General features: G+C 37.4%; 1 protein-coding gene across 3 annotated transcripts in view; it reads right to left on the reverse strand.

The window, feature by feature from the left end:
• Nucleotides 1-500: 500 nt before the first annotated feature.
• LOC110461309 (ATP-dependent RNA helicase DEAH12, chloroplastic-like) overlaps nucleotides 501-24363 on the reverse strand; it is a 27753-nt gene continuing 3890 nt past the window's right edge. The window contains exons 2-5 of one of the 3 annotated variants that reach the window (XM_021514732.1): nucleotides 22897-23079; nucleotides 17255-17513; nucleotides 13267-13341; nucleotides 501-11563 (exon numbers count right to left, since the gene is read on the reverse strand). In XM_021514732.1, the coding sequence (XP_021370407.1) occupies nucleotides 6435-11563; nucleotides 13267-13341; nucleotides 17255-17411 (5361 nt within the window). In that variant the 5' untranslated portion in view covers nucleotides 17412-17513; nucleotides 22897-23079 and the 3' untranslated portion in view covers nucleotides 501-6434. The remainder of the gene's footprint in view (nucleotides 11564-13266; nucleotides 13342-17254; nucleotides 17514-22896; nucleotides 23080-24363) is intronic. The other 2 variants (XM_021514734.1, XM_021514733.1) reach the window with 2 other exon arrangements.

Below are 24363 nucleotides of genomic sequence, written 5' to 3' on the forward strand. Positions count from 1 at the left end.
GCTATAGATGTCATCCAAATATATTATCAATATCAAGAACTCTTAAGGATAAATTTGCATTACAACGATGACACAAAGTCTACGAATGACATTTAACCGATACATTATATTTAAACTTTGAACGCACGATTGAGATAAAAACTATGCACAATTTAAGATGATTATTCAACAACATTGTATCTCATAATCGAGACTACATGTACATACTATCCCACATGATTGATATCCAGGAGTTACGCTCACTTTCGCTCTCTGCACCCCTGGAATATGTCATGGCAAAATTGAAGGCACGAAGATAGCTCTTTGATTGGCCTCAGGTAAAAATAAACCTGACCAATCGCTAGGCTGATACCTCTCCTTTGAAGATTACAAAGGAGAGACGCCAAACTTCAAAGCCTGTCACTTTTTACCGTTACATGACCACGCGATTCGTTTGATGTACATCAAAGGATCGAACTAGTTTTCTTGTCTCATCAACAACGTGGCGCAAACCGAGCCTTCAATTTTGCCATGACATATTCCAGGGGTGTAGAGAGCGAAAGTGAGCGTAACCCCTGGATATCGAGGATGACTATCCCAACAACATCAGCTAATGTTTTTGCTTGTTTTATTTTATTTTATTTTCGTTTCGCTTTGCAGAAGCAATTATGAAAATTTGTAAATTTACTTAGTTGTGTGTATGAATAACCCTTTTGTAAACACTAATTCACTCAATCGAAAAATGTCGCCGAAATGTGTCAACGAAGCACCTGTTTATAGTTTTAGGAATTTACGACAATATCACAAATTTGATTTCAATTTTCTTTGAACGTTTTCCTTAGTCTAGCTCAAGGCACTATTTTATATATGAAATGGAAGGAGGAAATATGAATTTTAACAAAAAAATAATAAAAATCATAATACACAGTACTATTATAACATCTTAATGTGTATAATTTAAAAGTTAATTACAAAAAGAACTATTTGTAAGGAAGAAAATTTTCTGTGTTAGATTAACCATGATTTTTACTTAAAAATGTATTCCTAAAAATCATATTTTGATATAGGTTAAAGAAAACAAGAGCCATCCAAGATAAATAGTTACAGAGTAAAGATGTCTTAAAATATACTGTACACAAAAAATACAGGAAGTATCACACGATCAACAAAACTTCTACATAACAAGACAATGCCCACTCAGGTTTTACTGATCTAAAAAAAAGGACTGTAAAACTTGCAGGAGTACAAACGTGTGCAGCTTTTGATCCCTTTCAATTGTAAAGTAAGTCTTATATGTAGAATAGTATTACCTTCTGTTGAAAGCCAACATGCATCAGCAGCACAAGTACAATATAGTAAACCTCCATTGTTTTACACCTCAAACCAATAATGATAAATGTATAAGAAAGGACAACATTCACGTTAATAGATCCGTTCTATTTTTATGGCAAAAACATCATTTTGGAGACAGTAATTCAAGGCATTTGTAAGGTGACCATCAAATAGTCCATTCAGCATAAAAGCACATTAAAGAACGATCAATAAAGCAACCACATTTCAGGTACCGCTTCAGGTTAAGCGTTTTGGACTTCAAGATCTTATTTGTCTACACTGAAAAGCATAGTTGGTAAAAATCTTGAGAATTTATATTATGATATTATTAATTTTTTGGGGGAATTTTCGGCTACAAAAGATCAATTTAATCTTCAAATCATGAACTCAATATTTTTTATTACAAGACATTTGTACTTGCTCTTAAATGCATTTGCTTTTGGGAGTTCGCTCTTTCATAAACCTTGACAAGCTGGGCATCTAGCGCATACAGTTGTGACTTTGGCCATAAATCAAGTGCTACTATACATTTGCATGAACTATTCTCATGACTGTGGGAATTAAGTGGAAGACACGAAATCAAAATTTAATCTTTATAATAAATCACAAAAATGAAAAATAACCATAACAATATATAGATATCTACAATCAAATGTAACAAATGACAAATTCATCACCATTGTACACACTGAAATTCTGGTGACAAGTGTAATAATTTCATACAGATACGGTAAAGCTTCTAGCAAGTGAGATAATTCTATATAAGTTACTTGCATAGCACTTTTTCATTGAGGTAAGCTGATGCAAACGCCATTTAAGAAACCATAATTTAATTATGATTGATTAATTTCAACTTAATAATATGACGAAGAAATGGGCACTGCTTCAATGTAAAAAGTCTTTTTCCTCGCTATTGTAGAAAATAACATGCTTTATTATATAAAACATGAACATTTCTATACGTAATCAACGACTGTATTGTATGACTATATAAATCAGGAACAACGGTATACCAATGTATAAATTTATGTTTAACATCAACAACAGTTTGTAATTGTTATGACTACATAAATCATCAACAACGGAATTTCAATATATGTAGTATATAAAACGATAGTATATTGACTTCGACCATACCAAACAACAACAATGTATCAATGCGCTAACACTAATAAAAGTAAATCACTTTACCACACGGTTAAAGAGTTTTACCTTGGAATGCAGTGAATGCACCAATGTCACATTGTTTGTTTACATATGAACGCATTTATTAGGACCAATTTCGACATATTGTGCATGAACTAGTCTTGACCATGTGATAAATCGTTTTATGTTCTTACATACGCGATTCTTGAAACTCGTCAAGGAATTTTCGTTTTTGTTCGAAAGAGGTTAACGAAAGTGGCAAATTTCGTTTCATGAATGGAAGTTATACAATCATGGGCGATTGCAGTTTTAACATTTAGCAATCTAATATGAAATAGCACATTGAAACATTTGTAATAGCCCAAATGTACTGTCTATACACATATCAGTTACTGTCTATCATTTGTCCGTTCACTAGCAAAACATCAATAACAGTATAACATTATGTTCACTATACAAACCATCAGCAAGAGTCTGAAATTGTGCTGGCTATACAAAACATCAACAAAAGCATAGGATGGTTTTAGTTATACAAAACAACAATAACAGTATAACATTATGTTCACTATACAAAACATCAGCAACAGTCTAAACACTCTGAAAATGTGTTGGCTATTACATTTTATCAACAACAGTCTATCATGGCGTCGGCTATACAAAACATCTCCACCAGTTTAGCATTTCGCTGGCTGTACAAAATTAATAACGGTATATAACATTAAGTGGCTATACAGACATATCAACAGTTTAACATTGTGTTGGCTATACTAAACAATAGCAACAGTAAAGTATTATGCTCGCCATACAAAATATCAGCAACAGTGAAACATTGCGTTGGTTATGCAAAGACTCAACAAAACAACAGCAACAGTAAATCATTGTGTTGGCTACAAACCATCAACAACAAAATAGCATTATTTGGACTTTACAAAACAACAGCAACAGTTAAGCATGTATTGACTTCAAAAATCAACAATATTATAGCATGATGTTGACTATCAGCAACAGTAAACAATTGTGCTGATCATATACACATTTATAGTATTGCGTTGAATATGATATACAAAATATCAACAACAACCATCGTGTTGACAACAAACCACCAACAATATAATATCAATGACAACTGTTCAGTCACGCATGCTAAATACCATATACAATAAATTATGTCGTTATGTCTTAATTCTAAAAAAACGGCATCACAAACGATACATGTTTCCACATATGCCTGACCGTGTTAAAATGTGTTATACATATTATATACAACTAGTTAATCTTACTATAATAAGGTCATCATTTGTTCTTTATTATAATCATGTCTGCATATTAAAATGTCTTACCCGACATTGATTACTTTTAGCTTGACCTAAACAAGTCTTCTTCAAGCATATGCACGAATAAGATGACAAAACTAAAACGTTTATATTACAATGTAGAAAAAGGTACGATTAGAAATTAATATATAACACTTCGCTTTGTTTAACAATTAAGGGCACATTTTATTAACAGATATATTTCCAGTAAGAGTAACAAAACTATTGAATGCGTTTTGGATTTCTCTCAATACCAGAAATGTTTTCGACCATTACTAGACTAATATTTTGTATAGAATTCCTTAATTTTTATCACTGCTACTGTTAAGATTGCTTTGATTTAGTAATTTGCAGAACGTTTTATGTAATGAATACCAATACCTTTGCCAAGCCTTCCAAAGGTCCACTTTTTTTGTTGGCATGCTTCTTATCATCCTTTTTTGATGTGACCAAAATGTTTTCGATCGGGTTCATGCCAGAAATATTTACCGCCATAGATATTTTGTATTTCGGCTTTGTTCTAAAATATCTTAAGCTCATTGACTTATGACAGGGAGCCAAATCATACTGCAAGAGAGATTCCTTTTTAAGAACACCAAACATTCGGAAATCATCTTAAATCGTTTACAACTTTTCCTTTGGTATTGGACTCGGTTTACAAACACCTACCTCTAAAAGCACTACGGAGAAAGCTTTTGAATAACGACAGTCAATTCTTAACTGAAGTTTACAGACAGTTATATCCGTACGGGTTTAGAATAAAATAATGAAACTATTAAAGTTTTCTGTTAATAAAGGTTTGCATATTGAAATATTTTTACCCACTCGAATAAATCGATAAAATAAATTAAATAACAGCACTTTCTCGTTTTTATTGTAAAAATCTCTAATTAAATTGTTCGTATTTGTTATTTTAGCAGAGATTTATTTCAATAGTAAGGTTACAATACATTTATCAATTTAACACATAACTGACACCTTTTGTCCAAACAAATGAACCGTTTTTGTTTATTTGGTGCCTTAAGTTTCTGAACAAAACAATGTGCTATTGATTTCTATTCAGAGCTGTATATGATCAACAACAGTATATCGATAAATTGCATCAGCAACAATATATAATGGTTTTGACTACATCAAACATCAACAACATCTCATTGTATTTTAATCATTTGAATCATCATAGATGTTTATCCTGGCTTTGAATATATCAAATATCAACAACAGCAGAAAAAAACATATATAACACTAAAGCCTGAATACATGATAATTTAGTAAATGACCTGGTTTAAAATATGAAATGATGTCGAGGACTCCAAGGCTACATTTGACGTCACAACTGAGACGAAAGATATGTAATTGGCGGTAATGAAATATTTAATAATGACGTAAAAAAACGTGTTATTCACACTCCGCGTAAAGTATAACTCTCTGTACCCACCAGTACAAGATCTTACAGTTTGTTTAATGAACATTTACAGAAATATATTTTAAACACTTTCAATACAGCATTTGAATAAATATATTCGGGCAAAAAATCTACCAACTGCTTGACCTCCTGTACACAGTATATAATGATTATATGGGTGTGGTGTTGGAAGACAAGGGGTTATCAGCTACAGTGGCGTTTTACTGACCTGTCGTGTTCACCTGTGGAACAGTATAGATTTACCATTAATATGATGGCACGTCCTTAAAAGACTTTAACTGTTAATATGACGTTCAACAAATTAAAAAAAAAAAAAAAAAAAAAAATAGCAGATGTTGACTTGGTTTCTTGATGTAGTTTACAGTCACTGTGGCATGCAAAACCTGAACCGGATACTGGATAGTAAGTCCATTGTACTGAATTCAGAAACGTTATAATGTCAAAGGTGACGAGATTCCAAATATCAACGGTATAATTCACAGTACTAGTACTGAACAACATGTTTGTGTAAGCGTATACTCCGCAAAAGTCTCCACAATGTGATAAACGCCTTAATTTCATTTCAGGATCATATGATATTCATGAATCACGTCACAAATCTTTTTTTTAGGTTAGCTGAAATCTAATTCAGCTCTAAATATTTTGATCTTAATACCTTAAACAAGATTTTTTTTTTCGAGATTGACCAATACACGAATTATGAAAATCTGTTTAAAAAGTCGCTAGAGCAATAACAAAAATTTCTATAAAATGTAACAGTGAATTAGACCTATACGCAACGACGACATGTGCCATCTGATAAGCTCAAAGCTAAATATCAAGCCAAATAAAGTAAAAATACATGCAACAAGTTACCTTTTCATATTATCATGCATCTTCCCTCGTTTTTGGTTTCCCAAAGATTTAATAATAACCACACAGATGTATTTTCCTAAATGATACGATGCTTATCTTTCCATTGTGATACATATTTACCGATTTTTCACAAAAATGATGAATTTTAAATGATACCGAACATTGATTTCACCATCCTCAAAATGGGCATAGCTTGTTTTCTATTGCTAACAGATAATTTCAGACACATCCATCATATATTTCAACATCCATGTTTTTCACTACAGACATATATGTAGCACAGTCGGGAATATTTTACTATTTTTTTTATAAGTTAACCAATTTTTTGTTGAAACTTCCACATTTTTCTTCTCGTATGGGTATGTTGTATGTTCATAGCTATCTCAAACGAAACTGCCGTGAGCAGTAAGGAGATGTCCGTAACATGCACCACTGCCGTCAAAAAATTCCAGACACAACCAACAAATATGCTTTCGGCAAGACAAGCATAACATATTGTTACATCCATCGTTCTTTTCTATAGGGATGCCACAGTTTGGACATCTTTTTCGGTTTGCCGTATTTTCAGCGAACCATCTTGTCATGGGTGGATCTTCGTTTCCCGGTACTTTGTACATGGCACATGTTATGCCATCATGGAACTGTACATGGCAGCTTGTGCAGATCTTGATTTTGCATTCCGGACAGGAAAATGACTTTCCAGACTCTGTTACTCGGTAGACAATAGGGCAGTCAGGTGTAACGCAAAAGCGATAGTGCTGCTTGTTTTCCTGGACAAATTTACCGACTGACGAATCGGTTAGTTCGGGTATTTTGATATGACCCATTTTCGACAAGTTTATTATATCTCGCCAGGTAAATAAAGTGTTGCAATCTTCCATTTCACACTTCATTGGATATTCCCGGTTTATGATGGATGTTTGAACTTGAGCCTGGAGACAGTCCTTGCAGTAGGGATGACCACAGCATTCCGCTCGGTACAAAACTTTTTGCTCAACAGGACAAAAGCACGTGACACATTCTGGTTCATCTTCCTCTCCTCTGAAACCATCAGGAGATAGGCTTTCAATGATATCTCTAATGAGAGTTTTAGCTGTTGTGACTGCACTGTCTGGTCCACTCAGCACTATTCGATGATTTCTTAGATCCAATCGAACAGTAACAAGACCAGTTTCCTCCCGTAGTTTACAAAAATCGAATGAATATTTCAGAAAAATTGCCTTCAAGACTCCGGGTGGTTTTCCCTCGCCTTTCAAGTCTAGTACTTCGGAGTTGCCAGACGAAATTTCTAAAAGATACTCGTCAATTTTCTGTTTCGCTCTTTGTCGATTTTGTTGGAGCCCGTGAACTGAGACAGACATCATTCTGTTGTCTGTAACAATGAGTGTTTCTGTTTTATTCATGATCTGATTTAACTTGTTTTTACCTTCCCATGTAAATAACGACTTCAGTGTAGCTGGATCGTCGCATTCGACCACTTCCCCTTTGATAATATCTTGAAAAGACCGTCTCGCTCTGACGAGGGTTTCAACGTCTTCTGTGGTGATCTCAACGATAACGTTCTCGTTTCGGAGGGTTTTCTTCTTCATTCGAACTCCTTCTGCTTCCAGCTCTCTGACACATTGATTTACAGCGTCGCCGCTCATTTCGTAAATTCCCTTCGGAATGTACAAGGAACAATTGAGAACGGGCTTTGCAGACACAATTTGATCGTTCAATACAAATTTGTGATCCATTTTGTCACACACTACTTGGCCATCTTCAGGCTTGTCAAAAGTAACAAAAGCATTGAAGTTGATCTCTGTTTCTCGTTGGGGTGCTCTCAGTTCCAACTCGTAGGTCCCTTGTTTGACATAGTTTTCGATTTCTGCATGAAGACGGCGTTTCATCATGTTAAGGTTTTCTTCACTTTCAAGACCTACTTTTTCTCTAATAACAGTTACTTTTGTAATACCAATGACAGGATCTAAATTCAAACTTTTGGCAATACTTTCCCTCAAAACATCCTCATTCACCATTTGACTTAGTCCAGCAACATGGATCTGTCCTGCAACAGATTGACAAGGTGTCTTTGATTTCGATGGTCTGATCTTGGCCAATGATATGCCTACTAAGACTTGAACTTTTCGAACAGCATTGTCGGCATCTATAACACTGCCAAATGTAACAAAGCCAAACCCTCGTGAACGTCTGCGGCACCATTGCATCCGGACTTTGAACTTCTCAGATTGATCATTACTCATCCGCATGTCAGGTCGAGCAGAGAGATCGGGGTTTCCCTTAGTCAGTGCAACAGCTTGTACAGCATCCTCTGTTTTCTGGTATATCACTTGACCCCAAAGTGATGGTGCATTCTTCTTAAAGTGATATTTGCTACACTTTGCGATTTTTCCAAATTTGCTAAAATGTTCAAACACATCTTCATATTCCAATTCCTGTGTCTTGTTGACAGCGCAGTGAATCATAACTACCTTGTACTCATCAGGCATAAACAAAGTCTTTGTACAGCCTCCAGCCCCTAACACAGCTCTAACAGAAGATCGGTCTGTCGACTTCACACCAAGTTTTTCTTCTTTTTCCTCTTCAAGGATATTATCTTTGATAGGGTTTAGCACGTTGTCTAACGAACCTTCTAGTGTTTGTTGATTGGACGATTTTGAGAATATCTTCAGCTCACCATTTTCACGGTCAGCCTCTACCACAACCACAGACCCGTGACATTTTTCCACCAATGCTGCTTCTAATGCCCGGAGAGCGGTATATCGAATTCCAACAACTTCTTTAAAAATTTGGGGCCCCACGTATGCTGTAGATAAGGGTAGAATACGTTTGCTTCTGGCTTTTCCAATATCCACATTCAGTGATCCTTCTTCGATGCCTTTTATCACCATTTCCTCACTGATTGGTGTAATATTCATAGCAAAGTCCTTTGACGTTCTCATCACCTGGTCGAATACAAGCCACTCTGGCTGACTAGCCAAAGACATCAAAGCTGATGATGGGTGAACTTCTATTCTCTGGTCCTTGGTAGCAAGTACATAACCTGCCTTAGGGTGGCCAAGATAATGGCTGACATTTCCACTAAATGTCTTCAGAAGGGGTTTGATGAGCATATGGTCTATCTTCCCATGGTCATCAAATTTAAATGGCACATCTGTTTGCATTTCTCTTTTCAGTGTTATCAACACGTCTTTGACTACTTCCTTAATTCCTTTCATCGTCTTGCCGTTGATTGAATTATCAAAACACCATGGCCCTCTGGCTTTCTCTGGCTGTCTGATCCATTCTCGAAAGACATTAAGCATTGTCATCAGGTCACCATCTGCATGACAAAATGGAATCTTCTTCCGATCGGCTTGTTCTTTTTCATCAGTAGCTCCAGTTCGAAAGAAAATGGAGCCTCTGCTACAAGACGCAGCTATAACTATCCCTTCGAGACCAGCACCAATTGCCAGTGCATCATAAATAAAAACACCAAACTTAGGATCGAAAGGCAACTTTGAAATCCATTTTCCAAGATTGGTAATTGTTCTTGCCGATACAGCTCCAAGATCCTCCAACTCCATCACTGCGCTTTTCATGATTTCTTTTGATGGTGACAAGACAAAGTCAAATTCCAATGGATCAATGTCGAGCTCTATCAGCTTAAGCATTGCCTGGCCAAGATTCACTCGTAGTATTTCTGGAACCATGTTCGATTTCATTTTGTCATATTCATTCTCTGTATACAGTCGGTAACATATCCCAGGTCCAAGTCGTCCAGCACGACCTTTTCGCTGATCAGCTGAGCTTTTCGTTACTGTTGTCACAGCCAATGTATTCATTTTCCGTTTTGGATCGTAACTCATCTCCTTGACCAAACCAGTGTCGATAACGTATCGGATGCCAGGAATGGTAACAGACGTCTCAGCACTGTTGGTAGCAAACACGACTTTGCGTTTACCAAGGAGGGTATCAAATACTTTTCTTTGTTCGTCGGCTTGAAGTTTCCCATGCAGTTGCAGACAAACACAGTTTTCATTTCTGCCTTCCGTGTAAGCCATGAACTTCTCACAACATTTTTCAGTCTCTTGTGGAGAGGTTACAAACACCAGAATGTCTTCTTCAGGTTGATGGTAGTGAACATCAATTGCTTTCCTGACACATTCTTCTATGTGATTTGAAATCGATTCAATGTCAGAATCTTGTTCTTTCCATATGATATCTACTGGAAACATTCTTCCGGACACAGAGAGTACTGGACATAGTCTAAAGTACTGGACGAAGACTTCTGGTTCAATGGTAGCGGATGTTATCACAACACGGAGGTCAGTGCGTACGGCAAGACAGCTTTTGATCATACCGAGAAGCAGATCAGTGAATATACTTCTTTCGTGAGCTTCGTCTATGATTATACAGGAAAATGAAGACAAATGTCTATCCTTGAGACATTCCCTCAGCAAAACATAATCAGTCATAAACATAACTTTTGTTAATGAAGTTTTCATCTCTTGCATTCCGACCTTGTACCCAATGATCTCCCCTACAGATGTGCCCATTTCACTTGCAACATGTGTAGCGACGCTAATGGCGGCTATTTTACGAGGTTGTGTACAGACGATCATCCCCGTGTTGGCAAATCCGCTCTGATAAAGGTACTGTGCCATCTGTGTGCTCTTTCCTGATCCTGTTTCTCCAATGATGACAGACACTTGGTTTTTCTTCACAGTATCAAGTATGTCTGATCTCCTTGCGTACATTGGTAAGGCTTTATCAAGTCTGTTACATTCCACACCAAATGCTTTCATTATTTCACGAGCTGGTTTTGCACATACTGGAGAGTCCTTCAATTCAACGAATTTTCGATGAGCCGTCATAATGAAATTTTGAAATTCTCCTTTTTGAAGTTCAAGCTCTTTAATTTTGTCTTCTAGTGCTTTCTGTTCTTGATCAACAATACCGAAATTTTCCAATGACAAAAATTTCGACTTTGTCTTTTTAAGTTTTCCTAAATTTTCTTTTAGATCTTCTATCTTGACTTGGTGAGCTGCCAAAGACAATTCAGCCCTTTTCACTAGATCTTCTACACATTCTGCAAGAAGGACTTCACATTCCTGTTTTGTTGACATTGTCAGATTACAGGCTTCTTCAAATGAATAAAAGCAGCAGACGCTTGTGTCACATACATCATTACTTTGATATAGTTCATCCTCAAGGCGTTCTGCATCACGTCTACTTGGGCACTGAAGTTCTATAACTGTGTTGCCAGTTCGTTTATCAATAGTTTGGTTGATGTATGTAAAGTCCATCCCATTCGGTAGTCGCTGCAGCAGATATCCAAATATGTCGAAGTCTTTCTGTAATGTTTCTGCAAATTTTACAAACAATGCCGTTTTGTTTTCAGAGTCCCTATTACGTGCAACAGTTCTTGGTTTGTCTACTTGCCTGATACGGTCTTTTGAAATCTCTTGTGGTCTCTCATGACAGGAGGAACTCTGGTTCCTTCTTTCCATTTCGTCTAATCCTACAGAACCTATAATAAAAATGTTTATTTTGAATATTTTGCTTTTAAATGTGTTTAATCAATGAAAACTACTCTAAAGAACAAACAGAAATGATACTAAATAAAGATAAAGATAAATATTTCTAAACATTGTGAGCTCTGTTTATATCATTTTAAACGTAATTATAAAAGCAAAAGGATCAATGGGCCTGTAATTGATCACCTTTATCTTATAGCATGGACAAAATATGTTTAATGCTGAACTGCATGAAAAGAAATTTATAAAAGCTTTCAATACATAAACTTTCTTTATGCAGATTATTGGTTAAAAAAGTAGCAACCTTGACAGTACCTAATTACCAACTTCAAAATTAGACCTGTCGCCAGGATGGCTGACTAATTCACCGCTGCACCGAAAAAAGGCAAGAATAGTCCTTTCAAAACAATATTTTACAAAAGGGGCATAATTCGATGAAAAGGAATGTAAAAAGCAATACTCAGATTTATACCTGCTGGGTCTCTTTGCATGAAATATTAATCTTGAAATTGATGCACTACTTTAAGATGGTGCCCACATTAATCGCCTCATAAGAGGAAGGCAGTCACTGAAGCTTAATATGTTTTTCAAATTCAGCTTCTACAACATGTCTTCAGTAGAAAGACATTCTTGATGGAAGTATAAGCAAGTTAAGCAGACAGAGAGTAGGGAAGTAACTAATCTTCTTCATCTGTTGCACTGACAACCAGATGCAAGGATTCTGTTCCTATATCTAAATATAAACTTTATCTATTTTGCAACAATTATGAAACAAATTATTACAACTTATATTAATCGCTCTTGCTTGCCCGAATAACAGCACGCTTGGGGGTCTTTAAGTGGGAGGAAACCGGAGTACCCAGAGAAAACCCACGTGATCAGGCAGGTGAACCCATACCTTTCCACGTCCGATAGGAGAATCAAACCCGAACCGACTTGGTGAAAGGTGAGTGTGATATCCACTGCACCACCTGACCACTGTTTCTATATCCTCTGTCAACTTCGCATGCAATGAATATTGAAAAGACATTGTATTGGTCTCCTTTGCTAAGTTATATATAGGTTCTCCTGAACACACTTGTGAGCACCAAGCAGGACCAGGGAGGTGTATTCAGTATCCTCTGTTTAGGGAACACTAGAGCAACCAAAAAAAGGCCTGCTGTATTCCGTTGCATGTGTATTTAGGAAATTTATTTTGGGCCCCCCGCAGAATTTGGTGGTTTCTTCTAGTTACTTCTGCTAAGAGGATATTGACAACATGAAACTTGATCTGTCAGTTGCCCTCATTAATAAATAATAATGATAATTCAAGTTTTTATAAATCGCTTTATCACAACCTAGTTTGTAGGTCATCTCAAAGCAATTCACAAATTATTATCTGTGGTTATAGGACCTTTGCAACCAGCCAATAGCTTTCTCAACTCCCTGGGGAGCATACAGCCGGTGCTGCCATTTAGGCACTCATAGCTATCATTCAACAATTCTAGCACTACCCAACCATGTACTCATTTACAGCTGAGTAGACTGGAACAAGCGGGGTAAAGTATCTTGTTCAAAGATACAACACAGTGACGTGACTCGAACACATAACCCTTCGGTCACAAACCAGGCTATTCTCTCTTTCCAGTATTCATTCCCTTGGCACCTGTCTTCACATGACCCTGGCTGTTGCAACCAAAATAAAATAAAAACTTACGAGGGTGGAAGCGTCCTGAAGTAGTCGGCTTTTCCTTATTGTTGTATGCAAATCCAGTTGCTGTCAAGTTTTTATCTATTGGAGAAATCAACAACAAAAAATAATAGGAATAGAAACAAGAGGCCCAGGGGCCTTAATAGCTCCCCTTGTATTTTTTTCAATTTAAAACCTGCTGAGTACCATTCAGGTTTATCAAAGGAGTACAAGAAACAAAGTTGCAAGAAGAACTCCATATACATCTGTTTTGGTGGAAAAGACACCAAGAAAATGAGTTTCCATGTTAGGTCCCAATTTTCCTCTATTTCCCCTATTGGGCCTCACATGCATCTTTTTATACAAACTAAACAAATTGATTTTTTCCCCTTAGCATGCTTCAGACCACATTTGGTTTAAATCCCTTCATTTGTACAGAAGGGAAAATATTTTTCTCTACTTCCCCTGCTCCTCTGCCTGCTTGGGGGGGATTAGATTCTCTAGAACAAGTTTGGTTAGGTTAAAATCCCTTCAACGGTACAGAAGGAGAATGATCTTTAATGTTTTCCTCTATTTCCCCTAATGGGCCCCACTCATATGTCCCAAAGAAGGGGGTCCACACACCTTAGTTTAAACAAAATTAATGCTTCAGACTGCATTTGGTTTAAATCCCTTCACTTGTATAGTAGGAGAAAACAAATCCACTATTTCCCCTATTGGGCCCCGCCCCTATGCCCCCAGAGGACCCACTCCCACCTTTTATACAAACTTGAGGCTCCTTTGTCCAAAGCTGCTCTAGAACAAATTTGGTCAAAATCCTTCTATTGGTTGAGAAGAAGAAGATTTTTAAAGATTTACCTATTTTCCCCCTATTTGGCCCCGCCCCTCTGCCCCCAGGGGGACCATACCCTCCGTATATACAAAACGTAGAGCCCTTTGGCCAATGATGTTTCAGACTAAATTTGGTCAAAATCCTCTGAGCCGTTCAGGACTAGTAGCGCTTTAAAGGAAAAAGTTGACGGACGACGGACACTGGACGCTGCGGCATGAGATAAGCTCACTTGTCCCTTTGGGCCAGGTGAGCTAAAAATGGGATAGCGTGGTATCAATAAGGCAAAGGGGTAAAGATAGAATGAACCTTGATAAAGTTTGTGAAAAAAATACCTCTTGATCTACCTTCAGGGTCATATACGTTAAATATGAGATATATACATAAATTCATGTATTACATTGAATGTCATAAACAACAGGCCAACGGACAGACGATAGACGCTGGACCACAGCATAAACTCACTTTGCCCTTCCGGTGAGGTGGACTAACAAGAGACCCAAATAAGGGCCTTAGCGGTCACCTGAGTTATTTCATAAGTACTGATAGCTTTATTATGTTGTTTAAATGAGATGTGGAAATCAGCATGTAAACTAAGTGAAATACAATACTTGTCATGTCATCAAAGGATAAGAATTTTAAAATATTGTTAAATGTGCCCTTTGGGACCCCACCCTAGCCCCTGGGGATGGGGCAGGAATTCCAAATTTACAATGTAATACCCTCATCCACCAAAGATGATTCTGACCAAGTTTGAATAATTTTCTGCTAAAATGGATAAATATACCCAAAAGTGTTATTTCCCAATATAAACTATAGTAAACTTTACCCCCTCCCCAAGGGGGAACGAATGGCTCAGGGATCCTGAAATTGACAATTTCAATAAAGCTCCTGATGATCTTTTCTATCCATGCACTGAAATTGACTGAAGCACCTCTGAGTCTGGAGAAAAAGAATTTTAAATATTGGTTAATTTTCCCTTTGGGGCCCACCCTGGCCCCTAGGGTTGGGGTAGGAGTCCCATTTTACATTTTAAAACCATCTTCCTCCAAGGATAATTCTCACCAAGTAAGAATAATTCCAACAGAAAATTGTAAAAATATATACAAAAGTGTTATTTCCCTATATAAACTATAGTAAACTTTCCCACCTCCCACAGGGAGAAGGGATAGCCCGGGGGTCCTGTAATTTACAATTTAAACATGCAGAGAAAATGACTGTAGTACCTCTGAGTCTGGAGAAGAAGATTTTTGAAATATTGGTTAATTTTCCCTTTGGAGCCCCGCCCTGGCCCCTAGGGTCGGGGTAGGAATCTAAATTTTACAATTTAAAACCATCTTCCTCCAAGGATAATTCTCACCAAGTAGGAATAATTTCCTACAGAAAATTGTCAAAATATACCCAAAAGTGTTGTTTTTCTATATACATTAAAGTAAACTTTACCCCCTCCCCAAGGCAAAACGGATAACTCGGGGGTCCAGAAATTTACAATTTAAATAAAGCCCCTGATGATCTTTCAATCCATGCAGAGAAAATGACTGTAGTACCTCCGAGTCTGGAGAAGAAGATTTTTGAAATATTGGTTAATTTTCCCTTTGTGGCCCCACCCTGGCCCCAGGGGTTGGGGTAGGAATCCCAATTTTACAATTTTGTAGCCTCATCTACCAAGGATGATTCTGACCAAGTTTGAAAAAAAAAATCATTCACTGGTTCTTGAGAAGAAGTTGAAAATGTAAAAAGGTTACGCACGATGGATGACGACAGGTTTCCAGTAGTTTGCTGTCATGAAGTGTTACAAAGCTTGTAAACAAACAAGAGGTCCAATGGGCTTGCATCGCTCACCTGGTATTAATCTCACACTTGTAATCTTAAAAGTGGACTAAAATACAGCTACAGGCAGAATATCAATATTTGATTCATAAGAACCTATTAAAAGATTTAAACATATGACGCCTGTGACCTTGAATGTCGAACAAGGACATTAAGTTGAAAGTAGGTCAAGGTCATTCATTTGAACAAACTTGGTAGTCCTTCATCCCAGCATGCTACAGGCCCAATTTCAGTACCCTGGGCCTTTTGGTTATTGAGAAGTGGTTTGAGTATTTTCCAACATTTGATCCATGTGACCTTGAAAGTGGGTCAAGGTCATTCATTTGAACAAACTTAGTAGCCCTTCATCCCTGCATGCTACAGGCCCAATATCAGTACCCTGGGCCTTTTGGTTATTTAGAAGTCATTTGTAGACTTTAAAATATTTGACCCCTGTGACCTTGAAAGTGGGTCCGGGTCATTCAATTGAACAAACTTGGTAGCCCTTCATGCCAGCATGCTTCAGGCCCAATTTCAGTACCCTAGGCCTTTTGGTTTTTGAGAAGAAGAAGCTGTTTGAAGATTTTAAGACATTTGACCCCTGTGACCTTGAAAGTTGGTCAAGGTCATTCATTTGGACAAACTTGGCAGTCCTTCATCCCACCATGCTACAGGCCAATATCAGTACATCTCGCCTTTTGGTTATTGACAAGAAGTCGTTTGAAGATTTTAATACATTTGACCCCTGTGACCTTGAAAATTGGTCAAGGTCATTCATTTGAACAAACTTGGTAGCCCTTCATCCCGGCATGCTACTTGCAAAATATAATCACCCTAGGCCTTTTAGTTATTGAGAAGTTGTTTAAAGTAAAATATTGACGCCGGACGCGGAACCAAATCATCTAGAGAGTCATAATATTTGCGTGCATGGAATGCTACAAAGTTTGCAGACAGAAATGACCTGAATATACCAGTATAATGTCCAACATTTTCAAGGTCATGGGTCAAATGAGTCCTAGTGCTAGCCCAGATTTTTCAATATTTGTCTCGAGAGAAGCTAAAAATTAGTACGTTTCAAAGAAATCTATTTAAAAATGAACAAATGCATAGCCAGACGAAGTTTTCCCCATTTTTTTAAGTAAAGGGGCATAACTCTCTTAAAATGATCCAAAACGCTAAATTATTTCAGAGGCTGGGGGAAAAACTACACATGGTACTGCCACTACTCTAAAAGATTAAAAACAACTATTGAAAAATGAGCGAATGCATTGCTAGACAAAGTTTTGTCAAAATATTTACGTAAAGGGGCATTGTACTCCCTTAAAAAGGTCCGAAATGTAATTTGATGTCATAATTGCAAGGTATGTTTGGAAATACCTTTATCAGTACCGCTGGTGTCCTTTGTCAGTTGTGTCCCTGTGTTCTTTCTTAAAACCTGCGTTGGTACCATGCTTATTCCAATAGCTCCACTTTTTTGTACTGGTTTCGTTTGAAATGGTTCAAACCGCGATAAATTCTGTTGCTGTTCAGCCATGTCTTCACCACTTTGTTGTGGATGAAGTTGAGGTTTATCACAGGTGCAAACAATATCCTTTCAATCCCATTTTCATGACATTTTCGTGCATCACAGCACCATCTGCAATAAGACACAAATTCATATTCAATGAGGTGAATGTGAAGTTCTCGGTAGGTTTTGGATGAAGTAAACCAAAGGTGAAGAATGAGATCACTAATTCTCGAACCTCAGACAGGGATTTTCATGTAATACCCCTTTAGATTTTGCTATCCCATCCGATCTGTTTGGCACCTTTCGGCAATATTTCGCTGGATTCTTCACACAGCAATGTTTTCATGCGTGCTAACACAAGTTGTACACTCGTACAATTTTTGTAAACACACTTGTGTCACACAGATTGGTGGAGTCGGTGAACATTGACGTAACACAAAAATCATACATCTATATGAGGTCAGACTACATTGTTTACTCAGAAGCATTCAGGCGCTGCTTCAGTAGTGAAAAGGACATATTTGTTTGTGGCCCCTGGAAATTGAATAAGGTACGAGAAAAAACATTACCTCTAACTGAGCAAGATTAGGTTACCACAATCACGGGCGATTATTATGCAGAAACATTCCAACCTAGGTTGGGATTACATGTATGTTACAGAATCTTTGCCTTCGACTGAAATAATCTCACTCAGTTATGTCAGGCTTAGATTCTATAACATACCAACCTCGGCTTATAAAATGGCTTGGTTGGGAGTATATCACAGAATCTTAGCCCAAGACAGAGATAACCTGATCTCGCTCAGGTAATAGAATTTGTAGGTAATTCGTTTCAGGTAATTACATAGTGTATTTGATGTGGTACGGGAACCTGATGTGATGAGGACATTTTTAAAATTATGGATAAATGCTTCTCTTAAAGTTTTAAATTTTTTATTTTCTTGAGATTTTATATTAAACAAGAGGCACAGAGGGCCTGTATCGCTCACCTGGGTTTTTAAGCAATCATGGGGAAAAATTCTTAATAAAAGTACTTTTGCAAATATTTCCATATATTGAGTTACCTGGTCATCACTCAGGGCCTCCTGGTATTGCAGAAGAAGTTGCTTAAAAGATATTTACATATTTTACCCCTGTGACCGTGAAAGTAGATTAAGGTAATTTATTTGGGGAAACTTTATGGCACTCTGTCTCAGGTACCTACTGGCCAAATATCAGTACTCTTGGCCTCCTGGTTATTCAGAAGAAGTTGTTTAAAGGTTTTTAGATATTTAACCCCTCTAACCTTGAAAGTAGGTCAAGGTCATTTATTTAAGGAAACTTAATATCACTCTGTCCCAGGTATTTACTGGCCAAATATTGTTGCTCTTGGTCTCTTGGTTATTAAAAAGAAAAAGATTAAAGGTTTAAAAACATTTGACCCTTGTGATCGTTAAAGTAGGTTTAGGTCATCTATTTGAAAAAAGAGGCCCAAGGGACTTTGCCATCACCTGAGTTATATTATAGGTACTGGTAGCTCAATTTCATTGTTAAGACATGATGTGGAAATCAACATGTAAACGAAGTGAAATATAATACTTGTGATGTCACCCAAATATGAAAACTTGAAAAAAAATATTCAAATAAATAAATTTGCTATTGAGATACATAATGTCTATTGTTATTAAGCCAATTTTCCTCTTTGGCTAACCCCTGGGATAAGTCAGGATTTTACTTTCTGATACTATTTTATTTCAACCACATTTGAATGATTTCTGAAAATAATTCTGAAAATGGACAAGATATACATGTAGTCAGAAGTGTTATTTCCTTATACATGTATAAACTATAGTAAACTTTACCCTCTCCCCAAGGGAGAGCAGATAAACTGGGAGATAATGAAAACTTCAATTGTGACAATGCACCAAAGGACCTTCCTATCCATGAAGATTATTTGTTTATAAAACATCTGAGTCTGTTGAAGAAGATTTTTTAAACTTTTAACCATTTTCCCCATTAACTATTTTCCACCCCTCCAGCCCCAGGGGATGGGGCAATATCTTAATTTCTCATACCATCTACAGTAATTGCCATCTGGCATCATAATCATCCCAACCAAGTTTGAAAAATTTCCTGTTAAAAATGGACGAAATACATGTATACCCAAAAGTGTTATTTGCCTACAATGTATATAAATTTAAGTCAACTTTACCCCTTCCCCAAGCAAGAATGGATGGCCCATGAGGGGTAATGAAACTGAAAAATTGATAAAGCCCCTAAAGGAATTGTAATCCATGCATAGAATTTGATTGTAGTACCTCTGAGAATGAAGAAGAAGACTTTTGAAATATTAGTATATTTTCCCTTTAGGGCCCCACCCTAGCCCCTGGGGATGGGGCAGGAATCCCAACTTTACAATGTAATACCCTCTTCCACCCAAGATGATTCTGCCCAAGTTTGAATAATGCTGAAAATTAACAAAACATACATTATGTACCCAAAAGAGTTATTTCCCTATACAATGTATAAACTACAGTAAACTTTAAGGATGGCCCAGGGGTACTGAAATTTACAATTTAAATAAAGCCCCTGATGATCTTTCCATCTATGCGGAGAAATTGACTGTTATACCTCCAAGACTGGAGAGGAAGATCTTTGAAATATTGGTTAATTTTCCCTTTGGGGCCCCGCCCTGGCCCCTGGTGTTGGGGCAGACATCCCAATTTTACACTTTGATACCATCTTCCTCCAAGGATGATTCTCACCAAGTAAGAATAATTTCTTACTGAAAATATTCCCAAAAGTTTTATTTACCTAAACAAGAAGCCCAGAGGGCCTGTATCGCTCACCTGAATATCTAAGCAATAATGGCAAAATATTCTCCTTATAATATCCAAGGGAATGGGCCAGACACTAAGGCCAAACCGTATAGCATATCTGTATTAGATTGTTCATGCCAAGCAAATTTATGTATGGTTATGGGCTGGGGATCTCAACTGTTTCCAAGCTGTGACTAAGAAACTAGGTCCCTAGGGTTGTGGCCAGACCCCAGGGTCAATTCTAATATCATGACAGCTTTATACCCAGCATTTGTATATATAGTTTTGGGGTGGGGATCTGAACCGTTTCAAAGTTATGACCCAGGGGTTAAATTTGCAAGGGTGGGGCAGATCCCGGCGTCAATTCTAATATCATGACAGCATTTGTCTCTTTATGCCAATCAATTGTATATATAGTTTAGGGGTGGAGATCTCAACAGTTTCAAAGTTATGACCCAGGGTTAAGTTTGCAAGGGTGGGGCAGATCCCAGGGTCAATTCTAATATCATGACAGCATTTGTCTCTTCATGCCCAACAATTATATATATAGTTTTGGGGTGGGGATCTCTACCGTTTCAAAGTAATAAACTATTTTGACCCCACCCCTTAGCCAGGGGGTCAGCCCCACTATTTGTACAATTTTGAATCACCACCTCCCATGAATGCTTTCGACCAAATATGATTTATATCCAGTGTATAGTTCTACAGAAGGAGTCGTATATAGCAATGCCACCTTTTGGCTCCGCCCCTCAATCCCCTAGGGGGTGGCCCCACCATTTGTATAATTTTGAATCCCCACTACCTAGGGATACTTCCAGTCAAATATGGTTGATGTCAATCTCTCAGCTCCAGAGAAGAAGTCGCTTAAAGCAATTAAGCAAAATTGCCCACTTTTGGCCCCGCCCCTCAGCCCCCTGGGGGGTCATCCCAACCATTTGTACAATTTTGAATCCCTACTACCTAGGGATGCGTCCATTCAAATATGGTTGATGTCTATCACTCAGTTCTACAGAAGAAGTCGTTTATATCAATATAGCCAAATTGTCCCCTTTTGGCCGCATCCCTCAGCCCCCTGGGGGGTCAGCCCCACCATTTGTACAAATATGAAACCCCATTACCTAGGGATGCCAGTCAAATGTAGTCAAATTTAAATAAGTGTTTAAGAAGAAGAAGTCGTTTGAAGAAATTGTTGACGTACGGACGGACAACGGACGCCACAGTACAGCATTTATAAGCTCACCTTGGTCTTTCGGACCAGGTGAGCTAATAATATAACGTAAACTTTACCCCCTCCCCAAGGGAAAACGGATGGCCCAGGGGTACTGAAGTTTACAATTTGAATAAAGCCCCTGATGATCTCTCCATCCATGCAGAGAAATTGACTGTAATACCTCTGGGTCTGGAGAACATGTTGCCAACGCTGGAGGTGTTACGATAGCGCTTGGCAACGAAATGGGCAGTCCTGTGCTGTACCATCTCTAGCTTGTCTATATCTTTTTTTAATTAAGGGTCCCATACTGGGCTAGCGTATTCAACCTGAGGACGGACCAGGGACTTATATGCCTTTTGTTTGATGTTAGAGGATGAAATTTTGAGATTGCGCCTCAGGAAGCACAGAGTGGAATTGGCCTTTTTTGTGATGTTATTGATATGAGTATTCCACTTTAGATCAGACCCCAAGATATTTAGCCTCTGTCACATGCTCCAACTCGTGACCATGTAGTATGTAGGGGCGACAGATGGGATGTCTATTCCTTGTGACCAGAGATGACCTGGCATTTCTCAGGATGGAAAGCCATCCTCCATTTTAAGTCTCCCAAAGCGCCAGTTTATCAAGATCTTTTTGTAGGGTGTGAGCATCTCTCTGAGATATTACTGTCAGATACATGATGGTATATTATCTGCAAAGAGTCTGATAGAAGATGTTATACCCTCAGTGATATCATTGATGTAGTATAAGAAAAGACTCAGCCCGAGGACCGAGCCTTGGGGGATCCCTGATCTTACTGGGGCAGAATCGGACATTTCCCCCTCTACTACAACGGTCTGGGTTCTGTCACTTTGGAAGCTTTCAATCCAGGTGTTGACTGGTCCAGTAATTCCATACCCCCTAATTTAGTTTGTGGATAAGGAGAGAATGGCTCACCTTATCAAAGGCCTTACTTAAATCCATAATCAATATATCTGTCTATTTACCATTTTTTAAATTAGTTGAGATGTCATCAATGAATTCTAATAGTTGACTCTCACATGACCTGGATTGTCTGAAACCATGTTGTAAGGGGTAAAGAATGTCATAGTTATCAACATGATTCATGATGTTACTTACTATAATATATGTTCCAACAACTTACAACAAAAATACTACAAGTGAGACATATGGGACGGTAGTTTTCAGGGTTAAATCTTTGGCCTTTTTTGTAAACTAGGACAATGTTAGCTGTTCACCAGTCAGATTGAACATGACCGGTACCTAACGAGCTTTGTAAGATGAGACCGAGAATGGGGGAGATTTCTGTTGCCAGTTCCTGGAGTTCATTCGATTTTATGTTTGTCAATAAGATATGATTAAAGAATAAAGACAATGATATCTACAGAAGAAAAAAGAAAAAAAAGAAAATCCCGAAACGACTTTTAACATGTCCCAAACGACCCGAATAAAGTCCCGAAACGACTTTCGTCCTGTTACCGAAACGACCTGACACCGCCATTTACCTCAATTATCGTGGCCCAGTTCCTACTGACATCTGAACGTGAGGTCTTGTCTGAAAATGTTACTTTAAGTTATTTATGTCCATCATATTTGGTGACAGGTCAGTGGGTAGTTTCTGGAATGTGGTGAAATCATGATTTGCAGGCCTTTCTGGTAAATCCTACTTTCTCTTTCTATTTGTTGCGCTAATAAAATAAAAATAAAAAGGACTGTTGGAAAAGTCCGGATTCGCTGATTTCATATATATATAAATATATAATGTAGAGGAACTGGGCTCGTCCAGCTCCTGTTACATAAATATAAACTTTATGTTTTTTACAACAATTATTAAACAAGTTATTTCCGCTTATATTAATCTCTCTTGTTTTGCCCCGATGTTAGCGCTCTAGAGTCTTCTTGTTGCAGGAAACCAGAGTACTCGAGTAAACCCATGTGATCGAGCATGCAGGTGACCCCGTACTGTACGTATTGTACAGTTGTCGAAAATGTAAATGATAGCACCTGATTTTATTACGTGATGGTAAAGATATTTACATATTTGTTAATTATTTCCCGCAGCTAATAGTACTCATTATGATACGCATGATGTGGATCTTTTTGTAAAACTAGAAGAAAGTATTTCTGTATACAGTATAAATATACAGTATACATATAAACGTCTCTGCTGTATTTAAGAAAAAATCCCCTTGTGGCATGATATTGGCTATAGGCCTAGGTGATTTTAACAGTCGAACTGGTGAAGTTGATAATTTCATTGACGCTGACCTACTGGGCGATGCATCAAGTAATATTTTATCTAACATTGTTAACTATTTGTCAGAAAACAGTATGAATAAACGTAAAAGAACACTGTTTTTATATTCAACAGATGTAAACACGAAGAACACCGTGTCTATCTTATTAACAAGAAAAGCATGTACAAAATATTGTAATACAAACTTAAAAAAGAATATAGGTGTCAGCAAGGCAACATGCTCAATAACATGAGAAAACATAATCCTAAGAGTTCTTAAAAACATTTCAAGAAAAGGAAGCAAAAGGTTAAAAGTTATTTGAATGATGCTGATTTTTTCGACCATTTTCATAAATTAGCTTCAACCAAACCAACTAATTTAGGCTAATGTTAATTATTTTCTGCAAGAACATGATTCTAACTCTTCGAATGTAACATTTGACGAATTAGACGTTTATATATCAGAAGCCGAAATATTTGGTGCAATTAAGAAATTAAATGCAAATAAGGCATGCTGTCCTGACAATATTTTAAATGAATATTTTATTATAATGAATTGTAAGCCGGTGTTGATGCCTCGTTTTGTAACTTTATCTAACAATTATACTTAAAGCTAGTTATTTCCCGGAAGTATGGTCAAAGGGTAATAGTGTGCCTGTCTTTAAGAAGGGAAATGTCAACGATGTAAATAATTACAGAGGTATTACTCTTGTTAGCTGTTTGGGGAAACTTTTCA

This window comes from Mizuhopecten yessoensis, unplaced genomic scaffold (genome assembly GCF_002113885.1).
Source record: "Mizuhopecten yessoensis strain PY_sf001 unplaced genomic scaffold, ASM211388v2 scaffold10603, whole genome shotgun sequence".
Taxonomy (NCBI): domain Eukaryota; kingdom Metazoa; phylum Mollusca; class Bivalvia; order Pectinida; family Pectinidae; genus Mizuhopecten; species Mizuhopecten yessoensis.